Source organism: Sander vitreus, chromosome 16, assembly GCF_031162955.1.
Source record: "Sander vitreus isolate 19-12246 chromosome 16, sanVit1, whole genome shotgun sequence".
Lineage (NCBI taxonomy): Eukaryota > Metazoa > Chordata > Actinopteri > Perciformes > Percidae > Sander > Sander vitreus.
Window position 1 is genome coordinate 21,866,131 of NC_135870.1, and position 14,097 is coordinate 21,880,227.

General features: G+C 41.3%; 1 protein-coding gene across 2 annotated transcripts in view; it reads left to right on the forward strand.

The window, feature by feature from the left end:
• The window catches only part of rxraa (retinoid X receptor, alpha a), a 117,052-nt gene extending 105,733 nt beyond the window's left edge, over positions 1–11,319 (forward strand). For both annotated transcript variants that reach the window (XM_078271695.1, XM_078271696.1), the window contains exons 7-11: positions 1,591–1,720; positions 3,899–4,031; positions 6,710–6,801; positions 9,358–9,463; positions 9,947–11,319. In XM_078271695.1, coding sequence (XP_078127821.1) covers positions 1,591–1,720; positions 3,899–4,031; positions 6,710–6,801; positions 9,358–9,463; positions 9,947–10,094 — 609 coding nt within the window. In that variant the 3' untranslated portion in view covers positions 10,095–11,319. The remainder of the gene's footprint in view (positions 1–1,590; positions 1,721–3,898; positions 4,032–6,709; positions 6,802–9,357; positions 9,464–9,946) is intronic.
• Positions 11,320–14,097: the final 2,778 nt, after the last annotated feature.

A 14,097-nucleotide genomic window follows, 5' to 3' on the forward strand; every position in this document is an offset into this window, starting at 1 on the left:
TGATGGTAAATTCTCGTCAGAGATTGACAGTATTGTTTGGGATTCCCCCCACCCCCGTCCATATGGATTGACATTTTTTTGTGAGTTAGTCATACTGTATGTGTGTAGCATTAGTATTCCACCACTGCTCATAAACTTTCTGCTGGTCAAAGAATAATGTATCCCAATCTAATGTATTGGGACAGGTAAGGGCAAGCAGTCCAATCGCACACAGAAATGATCAGAAAACTCCTCATGTTCAGCAGCGGCGCTAACAGAGATCTGACACTTTATTTTTTGAAATGTGGAGATTCTGATCACCTGAACTGCAGTTTATGTCTCACAATAGCCAGTTTCTTCAGGATGATACCAGTATTTTGTAGACTCTTTCTTCAAACTTTAGTTTTTTTTTTAGGACAAGAATAATAAAAGAAACACAGCTAACTCAGCTTTTAGACCGTGATGTATGTTCTAAAAGCCTGTCTGCAGCCTTGTTCAATGGTAAATGTGAGTTGACTTGATTGCAGGGGAGCTGAAATTCTTTTAACCAAATGTAAATGTTTGTCTAAAGAAGTGGATGGTCTGTAATTGAAGACATATGAGCGACGGTATGCGTTCACCGTTGAGATTGCATTTAACCCTATTTAGCACCCGAAGTGAAGAGAGGCTTTTTAAATGCATATGCACTATGCTTTTAAAATGATAGCTGTCCATGTGACATCTTTCTTTAGCTTTTCTTCCAGCTTTTACACTCAGCTCTCCTCAAGGCTTCACACATCTAATGTAATGAAATCAATGAAGGATTGAAGCTTTCTCCTTGGTTCACCTCTTATTTCACGGAGGAACTAGGCAGTGTTCTTATTTAGGGCACTAAATGGACAATGTGCAGTGACGTCCATTAGCCAGTCCAGTCCACTACCAAGAACTGACTGTTTTTTTTTTTATTTTTAAAAAATATTTCCCACTAAGAAATGTTGACCTTAAATGACAACAATTCATCTTTTGAAAAACATAATACAAAACTTGGAAAAAGGGTATGAACTTATATTAGCTTTTGATCGATAATGATAGTGGACATTTGTTTCAGGCATGTGAGCTGGAGTTACAGACTTTGTTATATGTTTTACTGTGAGTGAATATGTATAATCATTATACACAATCATTTGCTGAGTTTTCTGTAGGTCTGCCAAACTTGATAACAAAGTCCCATTGAGCTCCTAAGTGATTGTTATTTTGTGAAGTGTCAGGAGGGGCCTCTTGAGATCCACTAGCTGTCCAAAGGCTGATTTGTGCGTTGGCTAAAAGGTCCCCAAAGAACATGCCTGCTTGGTGAAAGTGTTCTTTTCACCGGCCGCTCTCTGCAGGTATTTCCTCCACGAGCTGGGACAGAATCACTGTTTATTTTGTCTTCCCACTTGCTCCTCTTGAGAGAATATTATTCATAGTATAGTACTCATGTAACCTTGGATGTGTGTGTTGGTAGGTGGCTCAACCTGACACCAGCCAAAAAGAGACACACAGACTAAGACAAAAATATTACACCTTTTCATTTTATGCATAGCCTGGATTTCTAACTTTGCGATTTGTCTGTTTGTCTCTGTTTCCCTGCAGCCCAACGACCCAGTGACAAATATCTGTCAGGCGGCTGACAAACAGCTCTTTACTTTGGTGGAGTGGGCCAAGAGGATCCCCCACTTCTCTGAGCTGCCACTGGACGACCAGGTCATCCTTCTACGAGCAGGTCTGTCAAAAAAGGCTAAAACACAGTCATAAAAAAGCCAACCAAACAATGACACTAGCTGTGTTTCCATTCACATACTTGTATGTGCATTTTGAAGTAAGTAAGAAATCGGCAAATCCTATCAATCCGTTTTGCCTTTGTCAAAAAAGAGTTGATGCACTAAATAGGATATGGAAACGCCTTTGGCCAAATAAGTTTTGAGATAGCAAACATTTAACTTACAAACTTACAAAGGTGGGGGGGCTTTTCCCTTTATTAGATAGTGACAGTGGATAGACAGGAAAGGGGGGAAGAGAGAAAGGGGATGACACGTAGCAAATGGCCGCAGGTCGGATCCGAACCCGGGCCGCTGCAAAGGACTCCGCCTACATGGGGCTTACACTCTACTGGGTGAGCTAGAGGTCACACCACATTTAACTTACATAACTGTTTATAAAATAAGCTGTTTCCACTTTTGGCGTCTTCCTGGATATTCTCAATATGTGTCGTTGTCTCCAGACAACATGGCTGACATGAAAGAACATTTAAAACTTGCCCGGCTAAACCAAATTCCTGAAGACCTCTCTCTATTTTTCTCTCGTAGATGGGTTAGGTGGCCAGGTTAGCTGACTTGTTTCCGATTAGCAACCTCCTACTTCCTTCACATTTTTTTGGGACATTTCAAAAGTTTGCTTAAAATTAGCTTGACAGTTGAATGGAAACATGGCTAATGACTGACGATTATGATTTTATTCCATAATGGCCTCTCCAGTAGGGTTGGGCAATGGCAATTGGCATATGACGATATCCACAGCGAAACATCACGATGGATGATGACATCGTTGTTCGGGGGGAGGGGGGACTACTTGAATCTAGCCATTGTTATTTGAACGTATAGGAAAATGTCCATCAAGCACAGCGGTGAAAAGAGAATAAATGAGTATATATTACTGTTCTAAATAGTAAATTATGATCACCTTGTCTTTAAACAAAGGTAAAACAGCAGCTTTTTGTTAGCATTCAACAGCTACAGCTTCCATGAGACTTTGACTGCGTGCCAACAGCTAACCAGAACCATAGGGTAGGCTATGTTGCTGTTGAGTGCTAGCTAAATAACCATTGTTTTAGCTTGGTTAAAAAAAGAGGTGCTTAATTAGTATGATCCTGAACAACAGTAGATACCCACTGATTTTAGAATATAGACCAAAAAAAACAGGTCTTAGCCGTTGAAAGAAACCCTCTTGAGAAAGCGCACTGAATTACAGATGCTAGTGCTAGCTCTCTATCTGTATCTAGGTAGAATAATCTGCAGAACTTGAATACACCAATCTGGCCGACTCACCAAGGTCAGAACAGCTCATTCTGTGTATCTGCTGTATGTGGGAAAGCAAGCTAACCGCTCAGGATCACAGGAGCATCCACGTAAAACACAGAGTGAATCATCTGTCACTTCTCTTACAATCACTAACATCACATGCACAAAGGTATTTTGGGGGGGGGTTTCAGCACATTGCCCTTGTTGCCTGCCTGTCACTTGAATTTCACGCCATTATATTCTAAATCCACCTTGAGGGGAAAAAAATGCTATTACACACCCATCCCATACCCTGAAAAAAATGTCCTCCCATCATTTCTTATCTTTAGCACATATAATGATGGAGAGACGTCAGCAAAGCAGAGAGAGACATTATTCTGGAGAGCTCATCTCCTCTCAGCTCTCAGGTTTTCTATAAATAACCGCTTTAGTTCTGCTGTATCACGGATAAAAGCATCGCGGCTCCTCTCATACCCAACTCAACTCTGGGGAAAAGAGGCGAGTGTTGCCAGGCAGAACAGTTAAAGGAGCCCTGTCACTCAAAAGGCAGCGTCTTGTGTCTTTCAGTGCTCTCTGTGTCAAGCCCCTGCTTTGGCACATCAAGCCTGTTGTATTTATTGTGTTGGCAGGCGCAGTTCATCCCTTTTACACGCTTGTCTCTTCAGAAAGGATGATTCAAATGTCTTCGTAATAACCTGATGCCTGTGCTTGAGAAAGCTGCACGCTTTTACCGCGCAGCCTAATTGATTCATTGGAATTCCCCCTCTGTTGTTAGTTTCATTTTGCTTGAATGCTGTGTGAACTTTTGTACTGGGATTTGCCTGTGTTTTTTTTTTTTCTTCCCTCATACTTACCCTCGATCCTCCTCCCCATCTCTGTCACAGGTTGGAATGAACTTCTCATTGCATCATTTTCGCACCGTTCGATAACGATTAAAGACGGGATCCTGTTGGCGACCGGGCTTCACGTCCACCGCAACAGCGCCCATAGTGCCGGAGTGGGAGCCATCTTTGACAGGTCATTATTATCATATAGCTAAACTTTCTTGTCTTTAAACTAATCTGTGCGCAACCTACAGCTAATATGTTTCATAGGTGGTTTGTAAATTGCAACTAATTGCTGTGTTAGTGGTTAATAATCATTTATAAATGTTTTACAGGTTAATAATGAGCCATTACTAGGGACAACATGAGGAACCAGATTATGAAAGAAATGTTTGGCGGGCAACATAACTTATTTTGGGTTATAACATACTTTAATAATGGTTTATTACTGGTCTGTTAAGCATTAATAAATTATTAACTATTGTAAATGTATGCACCCCTTAGTGACAGTCTTCTCAGAAAGTGGTAACATTTAGGCATACTTAATAAGTTATAAGTAAAAGTTTTGCTAATGCTAACAAATCATTTATAAATGCTTTATCCGTCAGTAATAAGCTATTAATAATGACACCTTTTGCATGGTTTTGAAAAATTAATTTGACCAGTGTTTATACTCCTCCAGCATGATTTGCGGTCTTTTTAGGTCGCTTAAAAGTTGACCTTGATAATGCCTTATTACTGATCTATAAAGCATTAATAAATGACTTAGTGACTACTATAAACCTGTACACCACCTGCCTAAAATGTTACCACTTAGAAAGTGATAACATTTTAGGCATACTTAGTAGTAACTTATGCTTTGCTTTGTCTTTTTAAGTAGCTCAAAAGTTAGTAACAACTCATTACAATCTATAAAGCATTAACAAACATTACTTAATTACAAATACAACTTCAAACAAGAAGTGTGTTTTACTAGAAAGTGATTTTGTGTTTTTACAGCATATGACATTTTGGTTTCCACTGAAATATTACAGCTAGACTAAGTCGTGAAAGGCAAAGCAGCACAGGAACTATTGATCGACTCCAGTTTATTAAATATGTACACCAGTAGGTATCAGGGGTCTCACACAAACACTGAACTGCTTAGAAAAATGTCAAAAACCCCAAAAATCCATGCACAAGTCACTCACCGTGGAGTGGGGCGTGCGCAGGAAGTACCATGGTGACTGTTGTTGACATTCCAGCTGTCTGACAGCCTCTCCCAGGAGTCTGCGCTGTCACTTCAGCAGCGTCACACCTTCAGCTCAACTGACATACACAATTTCAAAGTTGTAGAAGAGACTATATATATATGTATGTGTGTGTGTGTGTGTGTGTATGTATGTATATATATATATATATATATATATATATATATATATATATATATATATATATATATATATAATATAGATATCTTATCTATAGGGGGTCCTCAGAGTCAATGCAGGGGGGCCTCCAAATAATTTTTTGAAAAGTTTTTATTTTTTTATTTAAAAAGTCTTAACATGAATCTAACATATTATTAGCAAATATAAATCCCCACTGATGATAGGCTTACTGGCCTATAAGAAAGTAGATAGTCACTAAGGTGTCCATTCACAGATCCAGTTAATCCTAAGGATTCACTGTGCCACATTTTAACATTAAAACATGATTTATACAATCATGCCAACAATTATTCTGCTATTTTAATAGCTTAGTATTCTATGCAAAAAAGGCTTAAGGTCGCCCTACACGTTATTGTAGGCCCAGTTTTATATGCAACTTAATTTGATACAGTATGTAGTAGGGGGTCCCTGCTTCATCTCTCTTTTAGTTAAGGGGTCCTGACGAATCAGAGATCAGTTACAGGTGCTGTCATCAGACCCATAATAACAGAAGTCTATCTTTTGAATAACCGCCTCTCCTCCTTTTTCTTCTTGTTCTCTTTTCTTGTGCCTCCGCCCCGCTGATCACTGAGCCTCTGTGCTCAATCATCAGCGTTCACAGCCACAGGACATATTCCATCTCTGGCATTAACCGTGGCAAGCATTAAGATGCGCAGGGCCGATAATGTTTCTTTATCTACTTCTCTCTCTCTCTCTCTCTCTTTCTCTTTCTCTCTTCACCATACAAATGAAGACACTGATTAACTTAAACACTTGAGTCTTTTCTATTTCCAGTTTTTTTTTCTTTCTTTTTTTCTAGCCCTGTTGTTCCTCCTCGGAACAAATTGAATTAGAATGAGCTAAGAGCCACAATTGACTTTACTATCCGGAGAGGGAGGGGGGCGGGGGGGGGGGAACTGAGTGAGAAGGAAAATAAAGAGCGACGAGGAGAGGGTGTGACCGAGTCAAAGAGGGGTGAGGAGTTCGAGCTACTCCACGCACCGACACTCCCACCAGTGATGTCACACACAGACAGTGGGGGCGTGGGTGTTAGATTACAGCTTGTGTTTACTCTGTGGCTTTCCTTTTTATGAAAACCACGTACTAAATATAATTACTTTGCAGCGTTGTAAACTTTTCCACTGATCTAACGGTGCCTATGTGGGGTGTGTGTGGGCTGTGTGTGTGTGTGTGTGTTTTTAAATAGATTTGAGCTGGATACTAGTTAAATATATATATTTTTAATGTCCCAGTCTGGATAATTCACACAAAGCATAGTGTGTCATTTACAAAAATGTACCAATTAGACTCAAATGGTTTCCCCGTGATCTTAACTTCCCTGACACTCAGTTGTCTGATGTAACACATATATACCCGTAGCCAAGAAGGCTTAAAAACGTTGCCTGACTTTGAATGAGCCACATCTCTGACTTTATTCATTTTCTTTGTCTCTTTTGTGCAGAGTGCTCACAGAACTGGTGTCAAAGATGAGGGACATGCAGATGGATAAGACCGAACTGGGGTGCCTTCGAGCTATAGTCCTTTTCAACCCAGGTAAATATCACTATATGTAAGCTTGCATTTGCAGTGGCACTTCAAAGAAGCTGTAAATGAGGTGTTTCAGAGATGTGTGATTTTTAAACGAGCTCTGTTTATTCTAGTTTCAATTTCACTTGAAAACAAAACAGTCAGAATACAGCAGGTACATGTGTGGAAGCTGTTGTAGGGGGGGGCGGTTGTTTGAAACAACAGCTTACAGGGTTCCCAAACCACAAAATAAGCATCCACACCACTGTAGACATGTTTGTTGAACATCGGTGTTTTACAGCGCAGTGGGACTTCTATTAAAGTTTAAAGATCTTTATGTGTTGTAGGCCTGCTACTTTTTCTAGCTATAACCAAGAAAAAAACCAGCATTCAACTGATATTAATATTGCTTAAATAGAATAGGACTCATTAAGCTTAGTAATACTCTCCACCCTTACATCTATATTTAAGTATCAAAATCCATCCTGCAGTTTGCTTGGCAGACGGCTGTAAAGAGTTTGTAGTTTCTTTATTGACACAGCCGGAATTCGGTTACACTGATTCCAACGACAACAACTTTTCACAGTGGGACGAAACGTCTCAAAACATCCAGAGAAACTTCTCAAATCCACCCCCTAAAGCATAATCTACTTCTCCACCGTCTCTTGACATTTCATATTTTCACCCAAATGTTTATAAATGCACTACTTGAGGTGGAGCTTTCTAGCTTTGACAGCGGGGCACAGAGGCAGTGTGTTCAGCCTAGAGATGGCCTGATACCATTTTTTGCTTCCCGATACCGATTCTGATACCTGAACTTGCGTATCGGCCGATACAGAGTACCGATCCGATACCAGTGTGTCATATATTTTATTATGTTTTAACAGCTGTATACTACTATCCCTGTATGGATGTGATATGATTTCTATCTTTGTTGTCAGTCTGGCTCAGGTTAAACTCTTTGTGAAACATGAACTTTCTTTTATTATGCAGTCTGACAGTCAGTTATAACGGAAAAAGAACTTAAATAAACTACTTTAACGTAGATTTTCTTTAGGGCTTTATTACGTGGTATCGGATCGGTGCATAAACTGCAGTATTTCCCGATACCAGCGTTTTAGGCAGTATCGGTATCGGAACATCTCTAGTTCAGCCATACTGTATGTCTGGAATGTACTGAGCATGCCGAGGGAGATGGGGGATTACGCTGCAGAGCAAATGAAACGTGTCACCATCAGGATCTTTTGTAAACGATTGAATCCAAGCAGATTTCTGGAGTGAGGAAACTATATACAGTTTGTACGTCGACATTTAGGGTGGAGTATCACTTTAAGTTTTTGACTTTTTGCCTCAGCTTGAACCTCGTTAATGTAACTGGAGAATTGGGAACTGGCTTTTGACTCACCGGCGTTGTCTTTGAACTTGACTTCTCTTGAGAAATGAAGACGGATGTGCTTCTGACCTCTGCATAGCACTGAGGTAGAGAGCCCGAAATAAAAGCTGATACAGCCCATATTTGATTGACGAATGTGCAGGGGGCAAACCAATAAATTCTTTATTAAATAATAATGACATCCTGCGAAAATCTGGCCAAAGAAAGCTTATGACGGCGAATGGCTGGCCAAGGCATGTGTCACGCCTGCTATCAGTGTGCTGCTCTGTATTTGAACCTCATCCACATGGCACCAAACTAAACTAAACCAACGCCATGAATGGGAGCCAGGTTTTTAATGACTCGGTGCGGGAGCCTCCCTCCATCCCTCTGGGGGCCACTGTGGATCTGTTCACCCCCGACACACACTGATCCTCTTGTGTTTCCACATTTTGTTCCGGCCACATCCAGGCCTTCACATCTCGGCCTGATTCCTTGTTTAATTAGGGGTTCACAAGACTGGTCTGACGGAGAAAGCAAAGGGTGGGGGCGGCAGAGGAGGGGACGGCGAGGCTAAAAATAACAGTCCTTCCTTTCCCACACTGTGTGATCGAGTCCAGCCATTACCAACAAATGTTCATTCATTGTTGATCACTTGTGCGGCGCTTTGTTCATCAGAAATGTTAATCAATGACGTGCCTGTGTCGGTAATCAAAGAGGAGTCCTCCAGTGGAGCTTAAATTAGCGCAGTGCTAATTGGACTAACCCAGAATGAGGTGACACGCGTCCACAACGAGCCTGCATGGTTGAAACTCAACTCGGGAGTTAGTATGACTCTGCTCTCCGTCCTAAACTACTGCAGTGTGCCCCCGAGCTGTGGATTCGCTCGAGTTGTCTCTAGAAAAGTGACAAACATAACCTGCTTCTATGTAGTCAATATGTGTGTTGAATGAAGTTCAACCACAAGGTGACCCTCTTAACCTCTCCTTGAGAGAGTGTTTGTGTGTGTGTGTGTGTGTGTGTGGGGGGGGCAGTATGAGCAATAAAGTTAAAAAAAAAAAAGTGACAAACTAAGAATGTTAAGAACAAAAAGAGTGTATACATGCACATGAAACGCAGTTCCTGTCTAATTGTATACAAATAATAGCAGTAGGGTTGCTGTTGTTGTTATTTTCTATATATATATATATTATTTGTGTGTGTCTCCACAGACTCTAAAGGTCTGTCCAATCCCGGTGAGGTAGAAGCTCTGAGAGAAAAAGTGTACGCGTCTTTAGAGGCCTACTGCAAACAGAAGTACCCCGACCAGCCTGGCAGGTAGGAAAACAAACACAGACATGACACGTGCAAATCCCCACACTCTTCCCTCATTTGCTCTCTCTTCATACAAAAAATTGTTCCGCCCTCGTCTTCACGGTTTAACACATTGCATTAATGAGCAACGAAAACAAAGTTGTTGTTTTTTTTTTTTCAAATCTGTGAAGTTTGCCTGTACGAGTGCTCCAAGGGGGGAGGGGGGTTTTGGGGGGAACTCTCCCAACTGCACAAATCAATCCTTTCTTGAATTCCGTTGGTTGCTAAGAGAAAATGTTTACCTGCCATTTGAGAATCCCTTTGTTTATACAAGTAGCTTTAGCATGAGGCTGCTGGACATTACGTTGAAGGCACTGTACGTCCGTGCCATATCAGTGGCTGTTGTTTTGCATCAGGATCATCCCCACATATCTCCCCCCCCCCTTCTTGTCAGATGTATATTAGTCTTGTGCTCTCGTGTCTAATTTTGGTCTTGTGTTGTGACAGATTTGCCAAACTGTTGCTGCGGTTACCAGCGCTGCGCTCCATCGGCCTCAAGTGTCTGGAGCACTTGTTCTTCTTCAAGCTCATCGGCGACACGCCCATCGACACCTTCCTCATGGAGATGCTAGAAGCCCCCCATCAAATGACATAATAGCAGAGCTCTCCTCGCCCTCTCCCCCAAACATCTCCCACCAGCCCTGGATCAGGAGCAGAGTCCTTTAAAAAAAAAATGTAAAAAATAAATAAAAAACTCCCGTCTCCAGCTAAGGGACAGATGATGTGACGACTTTGGATGGAGAACCTCTCCCTTCGTCCCGTCCCTCCCTCTACCCCTCCTCCATTTTGATGTGTTTCCAAACAATGAATTCATCATGCCTATGGGTCTGTTTAATATCTTGTAAAAAAAAATATATATAAATAAGGAATATACATATATGTATAGATGAAAATCACACGGCAACACGAGTGACAACCGTGGACTTAAAATAAGGTCGGACAGAAGACAAAAGAAACGGATTGAGCCATCGTTTTCATCCTTGCTTTTTTCCTGCACCTTGACAAGGAAAAATGATGTCATATTTGGACACTCAGCGTTGTGATCGGGACAATCGTGGACTGGGAGGGCCTCTGACCCGAGCCCTCTCTCTCTCTCTCTCTCTCTCTCTCTCTCTCTCTCTCTCTCTCTTTCAGGACTGGACTTCACTATCAGTGGGGGGTCTTGCTCCTGCCGGGACTCTAATGAACACGTCAGGTCTCACACTAGCTGTGAGCTTTCTGGAGTAGAACTCCGAGGTGGGTTAACAAGACTGCAAGAGCTCAAAAACCTCAGGTCTCTGCCCAAATCCAACACATCCGAAACCATGTGTTACTCTATTAGCACTGTGCAGCGCCGCGGAGGACACGGCCTATTAGTTCACCAATCAGCCCTTCGCTTAATGTTAATTGATTGGACGAGAGTCGGGAGAGCTTGTTAAGTACAATCTGTGCGGTCCTTCTGCACGCAGTAAATTAGCCATGTGTCAGCTGTAGGCTACATCCATGATGCTCTAAAAGGCTACCAGCAGGCGCAGGAACAACTTTTGTCATCCTCGTTTTCAAGCATTTGGGCCTTTGTTGCAACCTTACAGGTGATCACGGCAAACTGGGCCGGCTGGAAAGCGAGCGCACGGCCTCGTCTTTGGGGAAATATCGTGGCTTCACCCGGACTTTCAAGCTCCCTTTTTTTTCCCGTCCCTCCTCCAGCCTCTCTACTTCTCATTTCCTGTGAATTTCAGCACACCATTTTACACCTCCACACTCAGAAATCCCTTCTGGCGCCACGCAGCGGGTATTAGCGTTTTTTTTTTTTTTTTTTTTCTTTTCCGAAACACCTCATATCTACCTGTACATAAAGTTACAACCGTATACAGTATTGACGTTATTTTAACAGCAGCGATGCACAATTACCTCTGTTTTCCATCCCTCCGACCATCAGCTCTTGACACTCATCGAACCATTCACAGTATGCGGGAGTCGTGCTCGTCGTTGCAGCAGAGCCATTATTTGTGTTTATTTCTTTGTTACTTGGCACTTAACCTCATGACAGCGGAGTCGGGTTCCTAAACGGAGAGCTGGTGTTGATGTAATGGACCTCCTGAGGTGGAATTCGGCCCAGGCCGGATCAGGAACGCCCCGATTGTTTTCCTCCTCAGAGGGACAGCCACGCTCGCTCTCTCTGCACTTCTCTGGACAACCAAGAGTCATTCAAGTCGAACTGAAATGTTAGATATCTCCATGTTATGTATAAATATGCTTTATTGCCATTCCCCCCCCCCCCTTCCTCTCGTTTCTCTAAATGCTGCAGCTGCAAAACTATGCATCTGTGGGTTCGCTCGCTGTATTACTTTCCTGGAGCGGAGAAAATGCCTTACTTAGGTTATTTTCCCCACTATTCAGACATTTGATAGGTCAATAAACCACCACACAATGACTATCAGCCCTCATCCGAAGGTGTTTTAATGGAAGAGTGGAGCACAGCAGAGTTCACATGAGTGTGCTATGAGAAGATGACTCACAGAATGAAATCAATCAATCTGCTTAGTCACCTTATTCTCTTTCATAAGCACCTTGACTATCTGGACCTGGAAGAAGAACAACCCTGAGCACTGCGTTTTCATCATCTTTTCATAAACTGAGATGGTGAATGATCCGAGGGGTACGGAGTCCTGAGTGTGCCACGTCAATAATCCTTTTTCAGTGTTTCATTATAATTAACTCATAGTTTTAATACAGTTAACGTAATATGGATTGGATTTGTATTTAAATTATGCATTGAAACAAAATGCAGTGTATTTGTTCTATTTCAACAATTTGCTAATAATTGGATTTTTTTTAAATGAAATTATAGTGCTGTTTTTGATAAGGCTTTTAATTTAAATAGTTTTAGTATACTATGTGCCTAACAGTCTATATCAAAATGAGTTTGTCTCCAGCTTTACAGTTTACGGTTTCCCTTTTGTTCTTGCTTTCATTGAAAGCACCACATTATAATGCCCACAGAGCTTCTTCTGATCTGCCCTCAGAGCTCATTTTAGTGCTCATTCTTTTTCTTCCGTTTGTCAACGTGATGATAATAATAAAGTCTGAAAAGGTCTAATTATTCAGGTGGCACCATCAGGACTCCATAGCCGTATTTAATCCGTCCAAAACACCAATGAGAAAAGACCATGTGTTAATTTTTCATCATGATTTGGGGTTTGGGGTCAACTTTACACATGTTAATCCAGCTCTGTGAAAGCGATCCCCAGGCGCTCGGTGATCTCTTACTTTATGAAGAAAAAGCAAAGAGTTGAAATGTCAGCGACTGAGCATTCGATACAAGCAGGACTACATTTCCCTTTCAGTCGGAGAGCAGTTTGGATGAGAGATAGTGAGGGATGCCCTCCCTCTAGTGGAGGAAAAGCAGCACTGCAACATTAGTTGCATTTTTCTTTTTTTTTTCTACAAGTATTTAATCAGACAAAAAGACGGCACTTTCTCACTTATTACTAATGTTTATTTTGATCAGACAAAACCTCGGTGTCTGTGCTTGTTAAAAAAAGAACCAATAACTTGAGTAGGACCTATATTGGCTTGTGGTTTTCTCATTACTCGACTGTTTCAGTGAGGTGGCCTGTATTACTACATTGACTATCCACTGGATAGTATCCAGGTGACAGTATTGACTGCCGGTCTGAGCTCCGTTTACAGTATTTATATTCTGCAACCTCCTTGTTTGTCTGTTAAAACAAAATCTTGATTTGTCCATACGTTTTCAACGTAGGCCTAAGCATTCTGGCAAAGACCAACTTTAATTTAGATTTGCTGATTTCATTTGTTTTTTTTAAGAGGACTGTTACCGATTTGAATCAAGCAGAGCAGATATTAAGCGATTCCACATTTGGTTTTTTTTCCGACTGGGTGACTAAAAGAAAACTTTAAAGCGAGGACCCCCCTGCTCCCTTGTGTCTCTTTCCTCTTAGTTTACTGTGATAAGCCAGCGCAGGTCTCTTAAGCCATAAAGTGGATGATGTGCGAGGAAATGAACAGACAAGGATCTTCTTGACTAGATAAAGAAAGGATCAACTACATGAACGCTTTATAACATAAAGCTCTATTTTGTTAATATGTATATGTGTATATATTTATAAATATATATCGACCGATCTGTTCCTCGAGTGTTTCCAACATTGAAATCTTTCGGACCAAGCTGTTCAACAACTCAGAGATTTATGCTGGTGGGTTTTTTTTCCCCCACAAATATCTGAGGCGTTTTTTGCATTTCAGCCGTGACTTTATAAAAACAAATCGCTCCTGATCAACCAGCAGAGTCGCAGCTTCTCAGCAGTTTATGGGACCTCAAAAAAATATGAAAGGGATAAAAAAAATAAAAAAAAATAAGGTTAAGACTTTAAACTCTCCAAAATGTGCGTGTTGCTTGGCAATTGTATGTTCAAAAAGTGTAATCAGGAAAAGCTGAGCTTGTGACACAATCACTGCTTTCTTTGTTGCATCGACGGTAAAATGTTAAAGAAAAAAGAAAACACTTAGAAAAAAGATCTATTTTTGTACAAAGGTAATTTTATCCCTTGCTTGTGTACTCTGTCCCCCCCCCCAACCCTTTTTTCTTCTGCAGG